Source organism: Cylas formicarius, unplaced genomic scaffold (assembly GCF_029955315.1).
Source record: "Cylas formicarius isolate icCylForm1 unplaced genomic scaffold, icCylForm1.1 PGA_scaffold_4__25_contigs__length_36172078, whole genome shotgun sequence".
Classification (NCBI taxonomy): Eukaryota; Metazoa; Arthropoda; class Insecta; order Coleoptera; family Brentidae; genus Cylas; species Cylas formicarius.
This window is the reverse complement of record NW_026844334.1, coordinates 345,576-356,647: the sequence shown is the minus strand read 5'-3', so window position 1 is coordinate 356,647 and position 11,072 is coordinate 345,576. Positions and strand designations below refer to the sequence as shown.

Below are 11,072 nucleotides of genomic sequence, written 5' to 3'. Positions count from 1 at the left end.
GGTTTTCCAATCTACTCAGATTTAGGACCCAAATCCTGTGGCAAAGTGATAGAGGCCACTCGCCCACGGGCCTCAATGAAATTACTAATTGATTTCCGCTATGTTATTTAATTATAGTGCTCATGTGTTACAATCTAATATTTGGGATTAAGTACTAAAATGATGACGCGTTTATTGACGCGTAGAATAGCCGTAGTCTTTTCCTTGGACGTGAAGCTTGACGAAAGCGTTCTGCTGAGGCCCCAAGGTCGTGCCGTCCGAGCTGTCCGCGTTCGTCGTCGTTTCGGCGCGCTGTTCTTCGTCCACAGCTTTCCTGTTACAATAAAACTAAATAAGAACCAACAATGCGATTCGTAACGGCTACTTGTATTCCTCCGCTTGCCCTCTGCTCTCGACTGGCTGCCTGATGGTGTTGGGGGTGAACAGGTTTGTAAAGGGCGGCGGGGGCGGCAAAAAACCGCTGCGATAATTGCCGGAAAACAGCGCGGAGCTAAAAGGAAACGACTGGATTATCGTCAAGGGGGGCGGAGGGTTCAGGTTGAATCCCGCCGTAGTTTGAATTGGCCGCCCGCCCACTCTGGTCTCGCCCTGAAACTGGATCGATGTTTGCTTAATTAACCGCACGTACCGGTTCGTTAATTTATGTAGATATTCAATCCAGGCGAGCAATTTCGCAATATACCTGAGCTCCGAAGCCCGGAAAAACGATTTCTTGCCGGTACTGGGCATCGCCGGCGGAGAAACACGCGACCACTACTAGGATTAGGCATTTCGTGTTCGTACCCTAAAAGAAATCGGTTCGTCATTGAAAAAAAATATCGCGCGTTTGTCATCGAAGCGGCGCACAAATTAATAGCCATTTTTATAGAAAATAACGAGGTAAATTCGCCGTTATCCGCACGAACGATAGCTAAGCTTCGAAATTGCCTTGTCACGGACCACAGCGCGGAAGAAACCCCGTGTACGGACGGCTTTAGCGATAATCCCGGAGTATGCACGTTCAAGGTTGCGCGAAAAGATGACGGACGACAAACATGAGAGCACTAACCATAACGTAAAAACTCGAGCGTCCTGTGCTACGCACCAGAAATAACGTTTGACTGACGCGAGCCAGTCAAAACAACAACAGATTACCCCCCGATCGCGATCCTTTCAGCAATGATTTTCAAGTTCAACGCAAACGAGAGTGTTTACGGCGGGCTTTCCCGTTCGAAACGTTGACGGCACATCAGCGGCTTTTGTCCAGTGCCATCTAACTGCTTTTTACTTCTATTCTTAGGTTAAAATCGATCACGGTCATTTCAGTATCGGTTTCAATCGCTGCATTTGTATTGAGAGTTTCTTTTCGCGGGTCGCGAAAAAGTGTGACCCTGCGTGAGTTGCTTAATATTGTGGGCAGAGAACACGTCACGCACACGCGTCCTATTAGGCGGACACGCCCCGGTATATTGATAGGCGATAAAAAAAAACTGACGTGAAACTAATTCCCAAGGCCGCGACTATCCGCGCCCAAACGAACTTTTACCGGCAAAAAAACGGAATTCAAAATCGTATTCGGCGGCGCCCTCTGTCGGCGACGTCGTCGACTAATTGCTGAATGTCGGACGCGCGTTTCACGATAGATGGGACCTCATCAGGAGATTTTAGATTATCGGGATATATTTGGGCAATCAAAATCTCAAACAAACGATATCTGTCCGTCGGCCGTCTGGGCGACATCTCCCGGTCGCCGTGACAACTTTATTGCGGCCAGAAAATTAAAGTTGACGCAGCCGACGATAGATATCAGTACGCAGTAACAAATGGGGATTTCGATATGGCGTTTTAATCACTTTCACTGTAAATTTACCAAAACCAAATAATTTAGTAGTAAATAATGATATTATGCCTAATACAGTTTGTGTAGTTTTGGTTAGCTCAGTGGGTAGATATTTAGTTGTGCTTCTCTACAAGATTTTTTTGCAGTTCAACCTAAAAGTTAAGTAATCTTGGTTCATTTAAACGGATCGAGATGAAAATTGTATTATATTAAATAAAATTACGCGATTTTTACCGTCATTTGATGTGAAAGTAAGTACTTATGCTTATAACGGTTCTTTGTGAAATAAATGGTTTTTTTTTATCTTAAACGGTTACATCCGGGTGTGGAAAAAAATATCCGATTCTAGGTAAACTTTTTTTGAAATGTCAGCGACTACATTAAATTACTTAAAAAATAGGGTTTTACTGACATTTAAATTCAAATTTCGAATTTTTAAGGAGTGACGACAACGTGGCGAAATAATTATGATCCTCTAATATTATTAACAAATGGAATAAAAGCAGTGCAGTGGGTTTCGCTATTTTTTTAACACTGCCTTATACTTTTGTGTATTGAAAAATGATCCGTTGTGTGGAGTGGATGACACATTTCTTTCTTGAAGATGCCACTTTCTCTTCAAAATGTCAATTTCGGGCAAGGTTTTGGCTTCTCATGTGCACAAGAAGTTTGGTCGAAGCTTTTCCTTTTCTTTGTTCGTCTGCCTCTCACTTTGTGGTACAATTTTAACCATTAACTGCTATTTATAGTTCATTGTTATCTGACGCATCATCCAAATATAGGATACAATCATGACAATTTTATTTTACTACAAAACATGGGATAATTGAGTTTTAAAAGTATAATTTTTAATATTTATCAAAGTTTGTCGTGAAATTCTGCGATGAGTAAAAGACGTACACAATAAAATTACATCGATTTTGAAAAAGTTCCATAGTGGTCCGATAGAAAAACTATGCGTTCCTTTACCACAGGAAACCGCGAAGCTCTTGCTTTTTAAAATAAAAAGCTGATTCGCGCTACGCGCTACGAACTTGTTATTATGTAAAAGTCGCAACAAAATGCATTTCACGCGGACAGCCGGGATCGGGGGATCTATCGGTCGCCGTCGCAACCGCTCGGCTCGGTGCGATCGTTCCCCGCCAGATGGCGGCACGTTGCCCGTCCGAATCCTTGCGTTTCCATCGAAGCTTTGTTGACGGCGAGGCGGATGCTCGTGTTTCTGACGACACCAACTTTCAGGTGCGTTCTATCGTTTATCCCGTGGCCGTGAAAACGGCTTGCGGAGGATAGAGACCCGCGACATTCGCGGAAATTCCGGCACCTGAAATGTCCGCCATTCCAATGGCGGCGTCCTAAGTAGGCCAGCGACCGGTCGGTAACCATAAGCTACAGGTTCTTCGGGGAGTGCTGCCAGGGTCGAACCAGTCAAGGCTGGATACCCGATATAAAACGTAAAAGCGACGGTACTGGAGGGGCAGTAGTTGTTTCGGCGCTTGTACACTGACTTCCGGTTGTTTCGAACCCCGACGATGATTTTCCTGGTGAGTTTTCCCGAATCGCTTGCCAAAATTCATTTTCCGACGCGGAAAATTTTTACGCTTACGCAATCATAACGGTAAAATCTGGCAACCTTGGAAAAAGACAAAAACGGCGTTCGATCGAGCACGGATATTTTTTAAGGCCGATTCGCGTGGCAATCCACGCAAGCGGGGTAATTAACTTACGGCCTAACTGTTTTTACGTAAATTATTAAACGAAAACACGAAAAGAGAACTCGAACGAGCTTTCGGCCTTGGAAAATGCGCCGACAAAAAAACATGCCGCAGAAAAAATGGCGGGCGTGGACCACGGAAAGGGGAACGCGCGGTATAACGGGCGCGGTCATTTGCATTTTGAACTTTGCTTGTTCCGCGTACCGACCGTTTCCATTTTTTTTTCGAAACTCTTTGACGTCGATCAATCGCGAGGCTTATTACTTTCGAGAAATCGATGAAAAAAAAACCGTTTCTATTTTTTGTCTCTCCGTTCTCCGTTTCTCTGTTCTGTGTTCCACGATTTTACGACGATAACTTTCGAACGGTTTGAAGTAGGCGCTACGAAAGTTGCTCCTTTTAAGCAGTCCACGGGGTGCATAAGATATGTAAAAATGGCAGCGGTCGAACCTCGGCGTCCATCTTGTTTTGCCGATTATCGACTGTTTTTTGGGCTTTGCTATGGAACACGATAAGTCTCCGAGAGTTGAAGTTATCGACTTCAAATTTGGCACACGTATAAAGCTTGGTCCCCTAACGGAACGCATTGAGGGTCCCCCAATTATTGAAAATTCGCTATAATTTAAATACCGTGTTTCAGATGTCTGTTTCTTTTACATGACGATATGGCCCGTATAGACGGCTAAAACTAATGTATTTAAGATTTTTACGAATTAAACAAGGTGATTGTGATATTCCGTGCAATATTAAAAAACCTAATAGGCGCTCCAAATTTGCAGCTAACGACTTCAGATTTGGCAGAGAAGTAGAAGTCGGCACCTACGTTTAAACTAATGAAATTTGACGCCATCCAATATGGCGAAGTATTTTTTTAAATTGAATTTTTGTTGGGTCATTTCGGTTTAGAGAAAAAAAATATTTTCTAGAAAACCATTTGCTGTGTCGGAAAGATTCATGGATATAGGAAACGTGGGAGATCCAAGGCGACAACCTCTAATACGAACATTTTTTGAATTTTATACCGGGTGTGTTGTTTTTGGGAAAAAAAAATCCCTTCTTGTGGGTAAACAATACCGTAAACTGGATCGAGAGCTACGATACAATTACATCGATTTTGCGAAAGTTCCGTAGTGGTCCGCAGGAGCAGGATAGAAAAATAATGGGGTCCCTTTTTTGACAAGAAATCTCAGTAACGGAGGACCGTTATCGGTACAGAAATGATCAGCGTCGAAACATTTTTTTTTTGCCAGTCCGTTCTCTCTTCTTTCTCCGTTCTTTGTTCCACGGTTTTTCGACGGTAACTTCCGAACGGTTTGAGCTACACGCTTCTAATTTTGCTCCTTTTTAACCGTCCACGGGGTGCACAAAATATATAAAAATGACGGCGTTCAAGCTTCGGCGTTCATCTTTTTTTTTCGATTTTCGACTGTGTTTGGTCACCTAACGGAACCCGAGTTTACGATACCGTTCAAATTAAATCGTCCCATCTTTAACAGTTTTTCATTTATCGCCGATAATTTACCCACAAAAACGAAAATTTGTAGGATCTTTTAGATTTTTTTGCCCAAAAACGACACACCCTGTATATAATTCGAAGAATGTTCGAAATAGAGGCTTTAGCCTTGGATCTCCCATTTTTCCTGGTACACGAATTTTTCAAATACAGTAAATTTAATGTTAATAATAAATGACGTCATCGCGTCTAGATTGATGTAATTTTCTTTTGGAATTTTTCGAATATCGCGAACCGCGTATGCGACAGACGACAACTGCAAATACAACAATTCTACAATGCTGTCTCAACCAATTCGCCATATTTTTTAGGAATTTTCATTAATGGCCAATAATTTTTGTCCATAATTGAAAAACCCTATATATAATCGACCTATCGAAGCCGGGGGAGTCGGGAGGTCGGGAACTATTTAAGAAAAATAAATAAAAACTACATTTGCAGTGGTTGAAAAAATTTTTGTTTCTCGAAAACGCTTACGGACGCCGAAGAAATTCTTGGACCAGAAAACGCGCGAGATCCAAGTGTAAAAATCATTAGGAATAATATTTTTCGAAAATGTGCAGGGCGCTTCGGAAATTTGCGAAAAACTAAAAAATGGGGTAGTCTTTTTTTATTTAACGTTTCCACATATTGTACAGGGGGTAAGATCGACTTCAGATTTGTTTTTTTTTTTTATCTATTTTGGCTTTCGCAAAAAAATACCTGGATCAGTAGCGGAACAACACAATTTTATATGGGGCAATCAAAATATGAAAAAAAAACACATAACCTCAATTTCTGCCTAAACTATGCGAAATTCCAATAGGAATTTCTGAAGAAAGTGACCTTTATTTTAACCAAGGATTCCAAAAATGTCGAAATATACAGGGTGTTCTATTTAAAATAACAAAGTTGATGTCGGACGGACACTTTTGATATTCCCTGTATCAACAAAATTATGGTATTTTAAATTTTCCGAAGAATATAATACAAAAGTCACCTGGTTTGAAACGCAATTTTATTTTATTATATTTTTGCATATACAGGGCACCCAGTGTTGCCTGGGTCAACCCATTTTCTTTTTTTTTTAAATGGAACATTCCGTATATTATTACATTTTTGGATTCTACTCGAGGTTCTACTAAAATTTCATATAGAATATTATATACCTATGTCCAATGGTTTTTGACATATTTAAGTTTTGATCTCAAATACAGTCGAAACTCTATATAGCGAAATTGAAGGGACTGCTTTTTTTTCTTAGGAACATTTTATATAAATATTTAAGAACTACATTTAATGTTTCAAATTCTCTAGCAGCGTAACTGAATATTGGGCTTGTTGAATGGTTGGTGGTGGTCCCAGATTAACTTCTTCATCTTCTTCTTCCTCTTGGTGCTCTTCCTCGTCCTTTCTTGCTTGTTGTAAAATGGCTTCCTCTGTCAAGTCTGCTGTTGGAGGCAAATCCTGGTCTATCTTGCATAAAGTCTTGCAACTCCTCACTTGTAAACGTAATTGTTGTATGAAACTGTTTTATCCACTCTGTTAGTGGCTGCTCAACTCCCGAGTCCTGTTCGCATTCTGTCTCTTTAGTAAGTCCTGCATGACGATAGGAGTGTTGAATTGGTTCTGCTGTCACCTCTTTCCAAGCTTTACTAATAAAGTTGACTGCATCTAGCATATTAATGGCAACTTTGTCTTCGAACTCTATCATTTCCATTAAAATGTTTTTCCCGTATCGACTCTTAAAACTTTTTATTACGCTCTGGTCCATCGGCTGTAATACACTTGTTGTGGCTGGAAGAAATGCAGATGTGCAGGGCAGTTATCTAAGAGAAGTAATATTTTCCTCCCATCCTCCATCCCCTGCCATCCATGCAGACTTGTCTGCCTTGTAAGTGCCCGGCAGGTGCTTGATGTTGTGAAAACATGGTGGGTTAGTCGATTTTCCAATCACGACCAGCTTTCTTCTTTCTCTCCCACTCATATTGGCAGCTACTAGCACTGTTATATGTTCTTTAGAAAGTTTTCCACCCACACACTTTTCACTTCGAAATTTAAGAGTTTTATCTGGCGCCATTTGGTGAAAAATACAAGTTTTGTCAGCAGCAGGGTGCTTTTCTGCTAGTTTTGGCCACGTCTTCTCGAGGTAATCGTTAGTGACGTTTCTGTCGACATCACGGGCTTCGCCACTTATCTGTCCATAATTTGTACCATGCCTCTATTTTTAACTTCTCCAACCATCCTTCCGAAGCCTTGAAAATTTTTCTGCTTTTAGTTTTACGATAGGTCCACTGTCGGCTTTCTTAGTTTTTTACTAGAACTGCCTGCCGCTTCAGCCTGAATGATTTTTCCTTTGCACTTCCAAATCGTGGATACAGTCGACGGTGTAAGTCAGCAAGAAAGCAACTTTATCATCTAGAGATAAAATGTTTCGCTTGCTAGCCATGCTCGCCATATTCGCTAAGTCAAATTAGAACTGACTGAAACAATGGTGTGCTTTTATACATACCGATAAAGGCATTAAGATAATCGCTTATTACGAGAAAAACACTTAGGGCGACCAGGTTCTCGGTAATTAGATTATTAGGGTAAGGAAGTCTGAGAAGGTAAGGGACTATTAATTACATGTCGGCCTACATTTTTTAACATTTTTTAACATTTTTTTCGTACGCCCTGCATATTCTCAGATAAGGAATATAGGAAATGGGCCGCATATTTTTAATCCGCCAATACTGTTATAAAGAAACGACAACGATTTTTTTCAAAAATGTTTGAAATCGGGAAGTTCTTCTCTCGGATTGCGAAACGAGTCGTGAAATGTCGTTATAAATAAAAAAGAAGGCACGCCGGTAAACAAGCGCAAATGCCGCAGATACTGGCGTGTTGCATGGCGGCGTCCGCGTGGGGGCAGCAGGGGGGATACCGGGGGGACCCGAGGAACGCGGCCATTATCGCCGAGCAGCGCTACCTCATCGCCGACGGCAGATTCGGCGCCCAGTACTCCCAGGAAGACGGCGTCAACTTCAAGGAGGAGAGCGATCCCGACGGCACCCGAAGGGGCAGTTACTCTTACCTCGATCCCAACGGCCAAAAGTATAACGCTTTTTACCATCTAAGCTTCGATATTAATGGTATCCCGCGTCCTGCACAGGCACACCATCAGCTACACCGCCGGTAAACACGGTTTCATGGCTACCGGCGACGGGGTACCGAAACCCCCGCCCACGGTACTGCCCGTAGCGCCCCAGCCACAGTACCAGCCCTTGCCGCAGTACAATCCTCCGGATTATCAGCCGCCGAGGGCTCAGTACCAGCCGCAGCCCCAGTACCAGCCCCAGCCTCAGTACCAGCCGCCCCAGCCTCAGTACCAGCAGCCTCAGCCCCAGTACAGGTACGACGGCAACAGTTACGCAGCTAACTACACGATAGCGTTCTGATTTTGCCGCGTTTACCGTCAATATATCGTTTACCGAGTAGTATTTTTCTTGCGATCACGTCTTTACCTATCCCCGACGTTTCGTCCAAAATATTCTTACCTGTCTTTTTGGAAAAGGTGACGTAATTAAATAAAAGGTAAGAATACAAAATTTAATTGATATTAATGTAATAATTAATTATTTTCATTCGCGTTTCGAAATAAAATGATAGCGATTCAAACGTCAGATATTATACTACGCCGTTTGTGTTTTCCGTTTATATAGGTTTTTAATTAATTATTTAATTAATTTTCTTAATTAATGTTCTTAAAAACCTTATTATAAATAAAACTTCAAGGATTCATAACGGTTATATAAATAATAATAACATTTTGGGTTTTATTGCTGCAAGATATCCAGGTAAGTTTCACAAAGCTTATAAAACGAAAAGTTTTTTTGTGATAAAAGATTCAGAAAGACTGTTTAAAAATATTCATTTTGACATGATAACTTTTTATTATTAATTTTTTTATTATATTATTTTTTTATTTAATATTTTGTTTTTAATTTTTAATTAATAATAAAATTTATGTTGGACAAACATATAGATCCTTCAAGAAACGCATTAACGTACAAACGAACAAAAAAGAGAAAAACACATTTTTGACGACAATTTTGATATTTTACATACAGCCACAAAAATTAGAAAATTACATTTATTGGAAGCCATGGAGATTAACAAAATGAGACATTCAAATGTATTGCTTAACGATCAATTTTTCGGTATATATCGTAGCAAGTAGTTTGTAAATATTACATTCGATAAAGACACGGTGTTGTCGAAACAATTGTCATGTGAATATATATAATTTCGTGAAAATCTGAACTTTTATTTCTTATTTATTTTGAAAAATATATCGGTATTGATACCAACATTTATCTCGAAGAATTTTTGTTGAATTGTATCTGAAAAAGCGAAAATATACGGGGTGTTTGATTTACAATCGAGACAGCGCGACACCGCGTATGTAATAAAAAATAATTCAATTTTGTATATCATATTTATTATATATAGACATTTATATACGGGGTGTTTCAATGCTCGTAGCTCGGTTTTAATTTGAAATCACCCCGGCAACACGTTCCCGAGCTACGGTGGTCGTATCGTGGGACGCCCTGTATATTGTCGGATAAAAATTAAAATAAAAAAAATCATGATTCTTTTTTTTAATCAATGATTTTCGCTCCTTCAAAATTAAGACTAACCAAATGGAAACTTTGGCTATTGATTTTGCGTTTTCTGGTCGCCCCCGTATAAAAAAGGACCGTTTCCAGGGCCCAGCCGGAATACAGGACGACCACCCCCGCCCCCCACAGGTTCTACCCGCCCGGCAGGCTGTCGCTCAACAGACTACCCGACGGTTACGCCTACAGCTTCAACAAGACGTAAAAAATACGCTTCCCCCACTACCTAACCTTGTTACTACATTATTATATTTTATTAGCGTGTAAGTTCGCGTCGGACGCATAAAGAGACTGTTCTCAATAAAACCGTATCGAATGTTGCGAAGTTTAAGTTCGAAATCCCCCCCCCCCCTCCACCACCCTCGAACCGCGGAAATGAAAGTCCCGTGGCCTTTCCCGACGTATCAATGTCTACCAGTATGCAAAGTGCCTGTCGGGTCAGTTTTTCAACATTTGAAAAACCCGGCGCATCCGCCAATTCGTCGACGGAACGCCCACAGGTCCGGATTTCGGCAGAATTCGGCATAACATGACGTGGAGCAATGGGCCGGTCGGTCCGCACAAGATCCCTTCACACGTACTCGAAGCCTCTACGGCCGTTTAAAATAATGCTGGATCTCGTTTTTAAAACCAAACTGTACCCGATAAAACTTTAACGATGTTATTAGCAATTCCCAATCGTTATCGTCCACTATGTATGAAAGTTTAATCAGTAGAGGACGTGTTCAATAAGATTGATTGATTGAACTTCAAAGTCGCGACGAATTTTAATCAATATAAAAAATTGTACAAGCAATAACGATTTCCAATGATATTTTTTCAACTAAATCGCGCACCCTGTATGACGAAACCTGAAACTCTCTCGATACATTTTACGATACCATTTAAACCAAATTATAACACGGCTGCAAATTTACCCACAAAAACGGCAATTTTAAGGGTCTTTTGGATTTTTCGCCGATAATCGACACACCATGTACGTAATTGGAAAAATGGCGGAAATAGAGGTCATAGTCCTGAATCTCACGCGTTTCCTGGTAAAAGAATTTTTCCCATGGAGTAAATGGTTTTCAAAAAAATATTTTTTTCTGAAACCATGCAGTACACCGTAGTAGTCAATGACGTCATCGCGAGTGATTTCCATATGCATTTTTTCAAATGTCTCGAGCAGCGTGCGTGACAGACGACAACCGTAAATAGAAAATTCGTAGCTCTCGATGCGGTCTATAATACTGTTTAAACCAGTTAGCCGTATTGTCTACCAATTTCGATTTACGGCTAATAATTTACTCTGGAAAACAACAATTTTTAGGGTCAATTATATTTTTGTCTATGATTGAAAAACCCTGTATATAATCGAAAAAACGCTGCAAACAAAATCT

At 40.7% G+C, this 11,072-nt stretch overlaps 2 protein-coding genes across 2 annotated transcripts; one reads left to right on the top strand and one right to left on the bottom strand.

Moving 5' to 3' along the window:
• Positions 1-88: 88 nt before the first annotated feature.
• Positions 89-1,192, bottom strand: LOC132701021 (uncharacterized). Its single transcript, XM_060668648.1, has 4 exons — positions 1,049-1,192; positions 683-784; positions 365-594; positions 89-313 (listed from the first exon to the last, which is right to left on the bottom strand). Exons 1-4 carry the CDS (start codon positions 1,049-1,051, stop codon positions 172-174), a joined length of 477 nt encoding a protein of 158 aa, XP_060524631.1. The 5' UTR covers positions 1,052-1,192; the 3' UTR covers positions 89-171.
• A 2,010-nt stretch (positions 1,193-3,202) lies between these two features.
• LOC132701096 (DNA translocase FtsK) lies at positions 3,203-10,011 on the top strand. The gene is made up of 4 exons (XM_060668777.1): positions 3,203-3,363; positions 7,902-8,122; positions 8,181-8,420; positions 9,781-10,011. Exons 1-4 carry the CDS (start codon positions 3,352-3,354, stop codon positions 9,893-9,895), a joined length of 588 nt encoding a protein of 195 aa, XP_060524760.1. The 5' UTR covers positions 3,203-3,351; the 3' UTR covers positions 9,896-10,011.
• Positions 10,012-11,072: the final 1,061 nt, after the last annotated feature.

Coding starts and splice junctions, on each gene's coding strand:
- LOC132701096 (XM_060668777.1), top strand. Junction 8,123..8,180: donor CTCGATCCCAACGGCCAAAA/GTATAACGCTTT, acceptor CGTCCTGCACAG/GCACACCATCAGCTACACCG. Junction 8,421..9,780: donor CAGCCTCAGCCCCAGTACAG/GTACGACGGCAA, acceptor GACCGTTTCCAG/GGCCCAGCCGGAATACAGGA.
- LOC132701021 (XM_060668648.1), bottom strand. Junction 595..682: donor TTCCGGGCTTCGGAGCTCAG/GTATATTGCGAA, acceptor ACATCGATCCAG/TTTCAGGGCGAGACCAGAGT. Junction 314..364: donor GGGCAAGCGGAGGAATACAA/GTAGCCGTTACG, acceptor TTATTGTAACAG/GAAAGCTGTGGACGAAGAAC.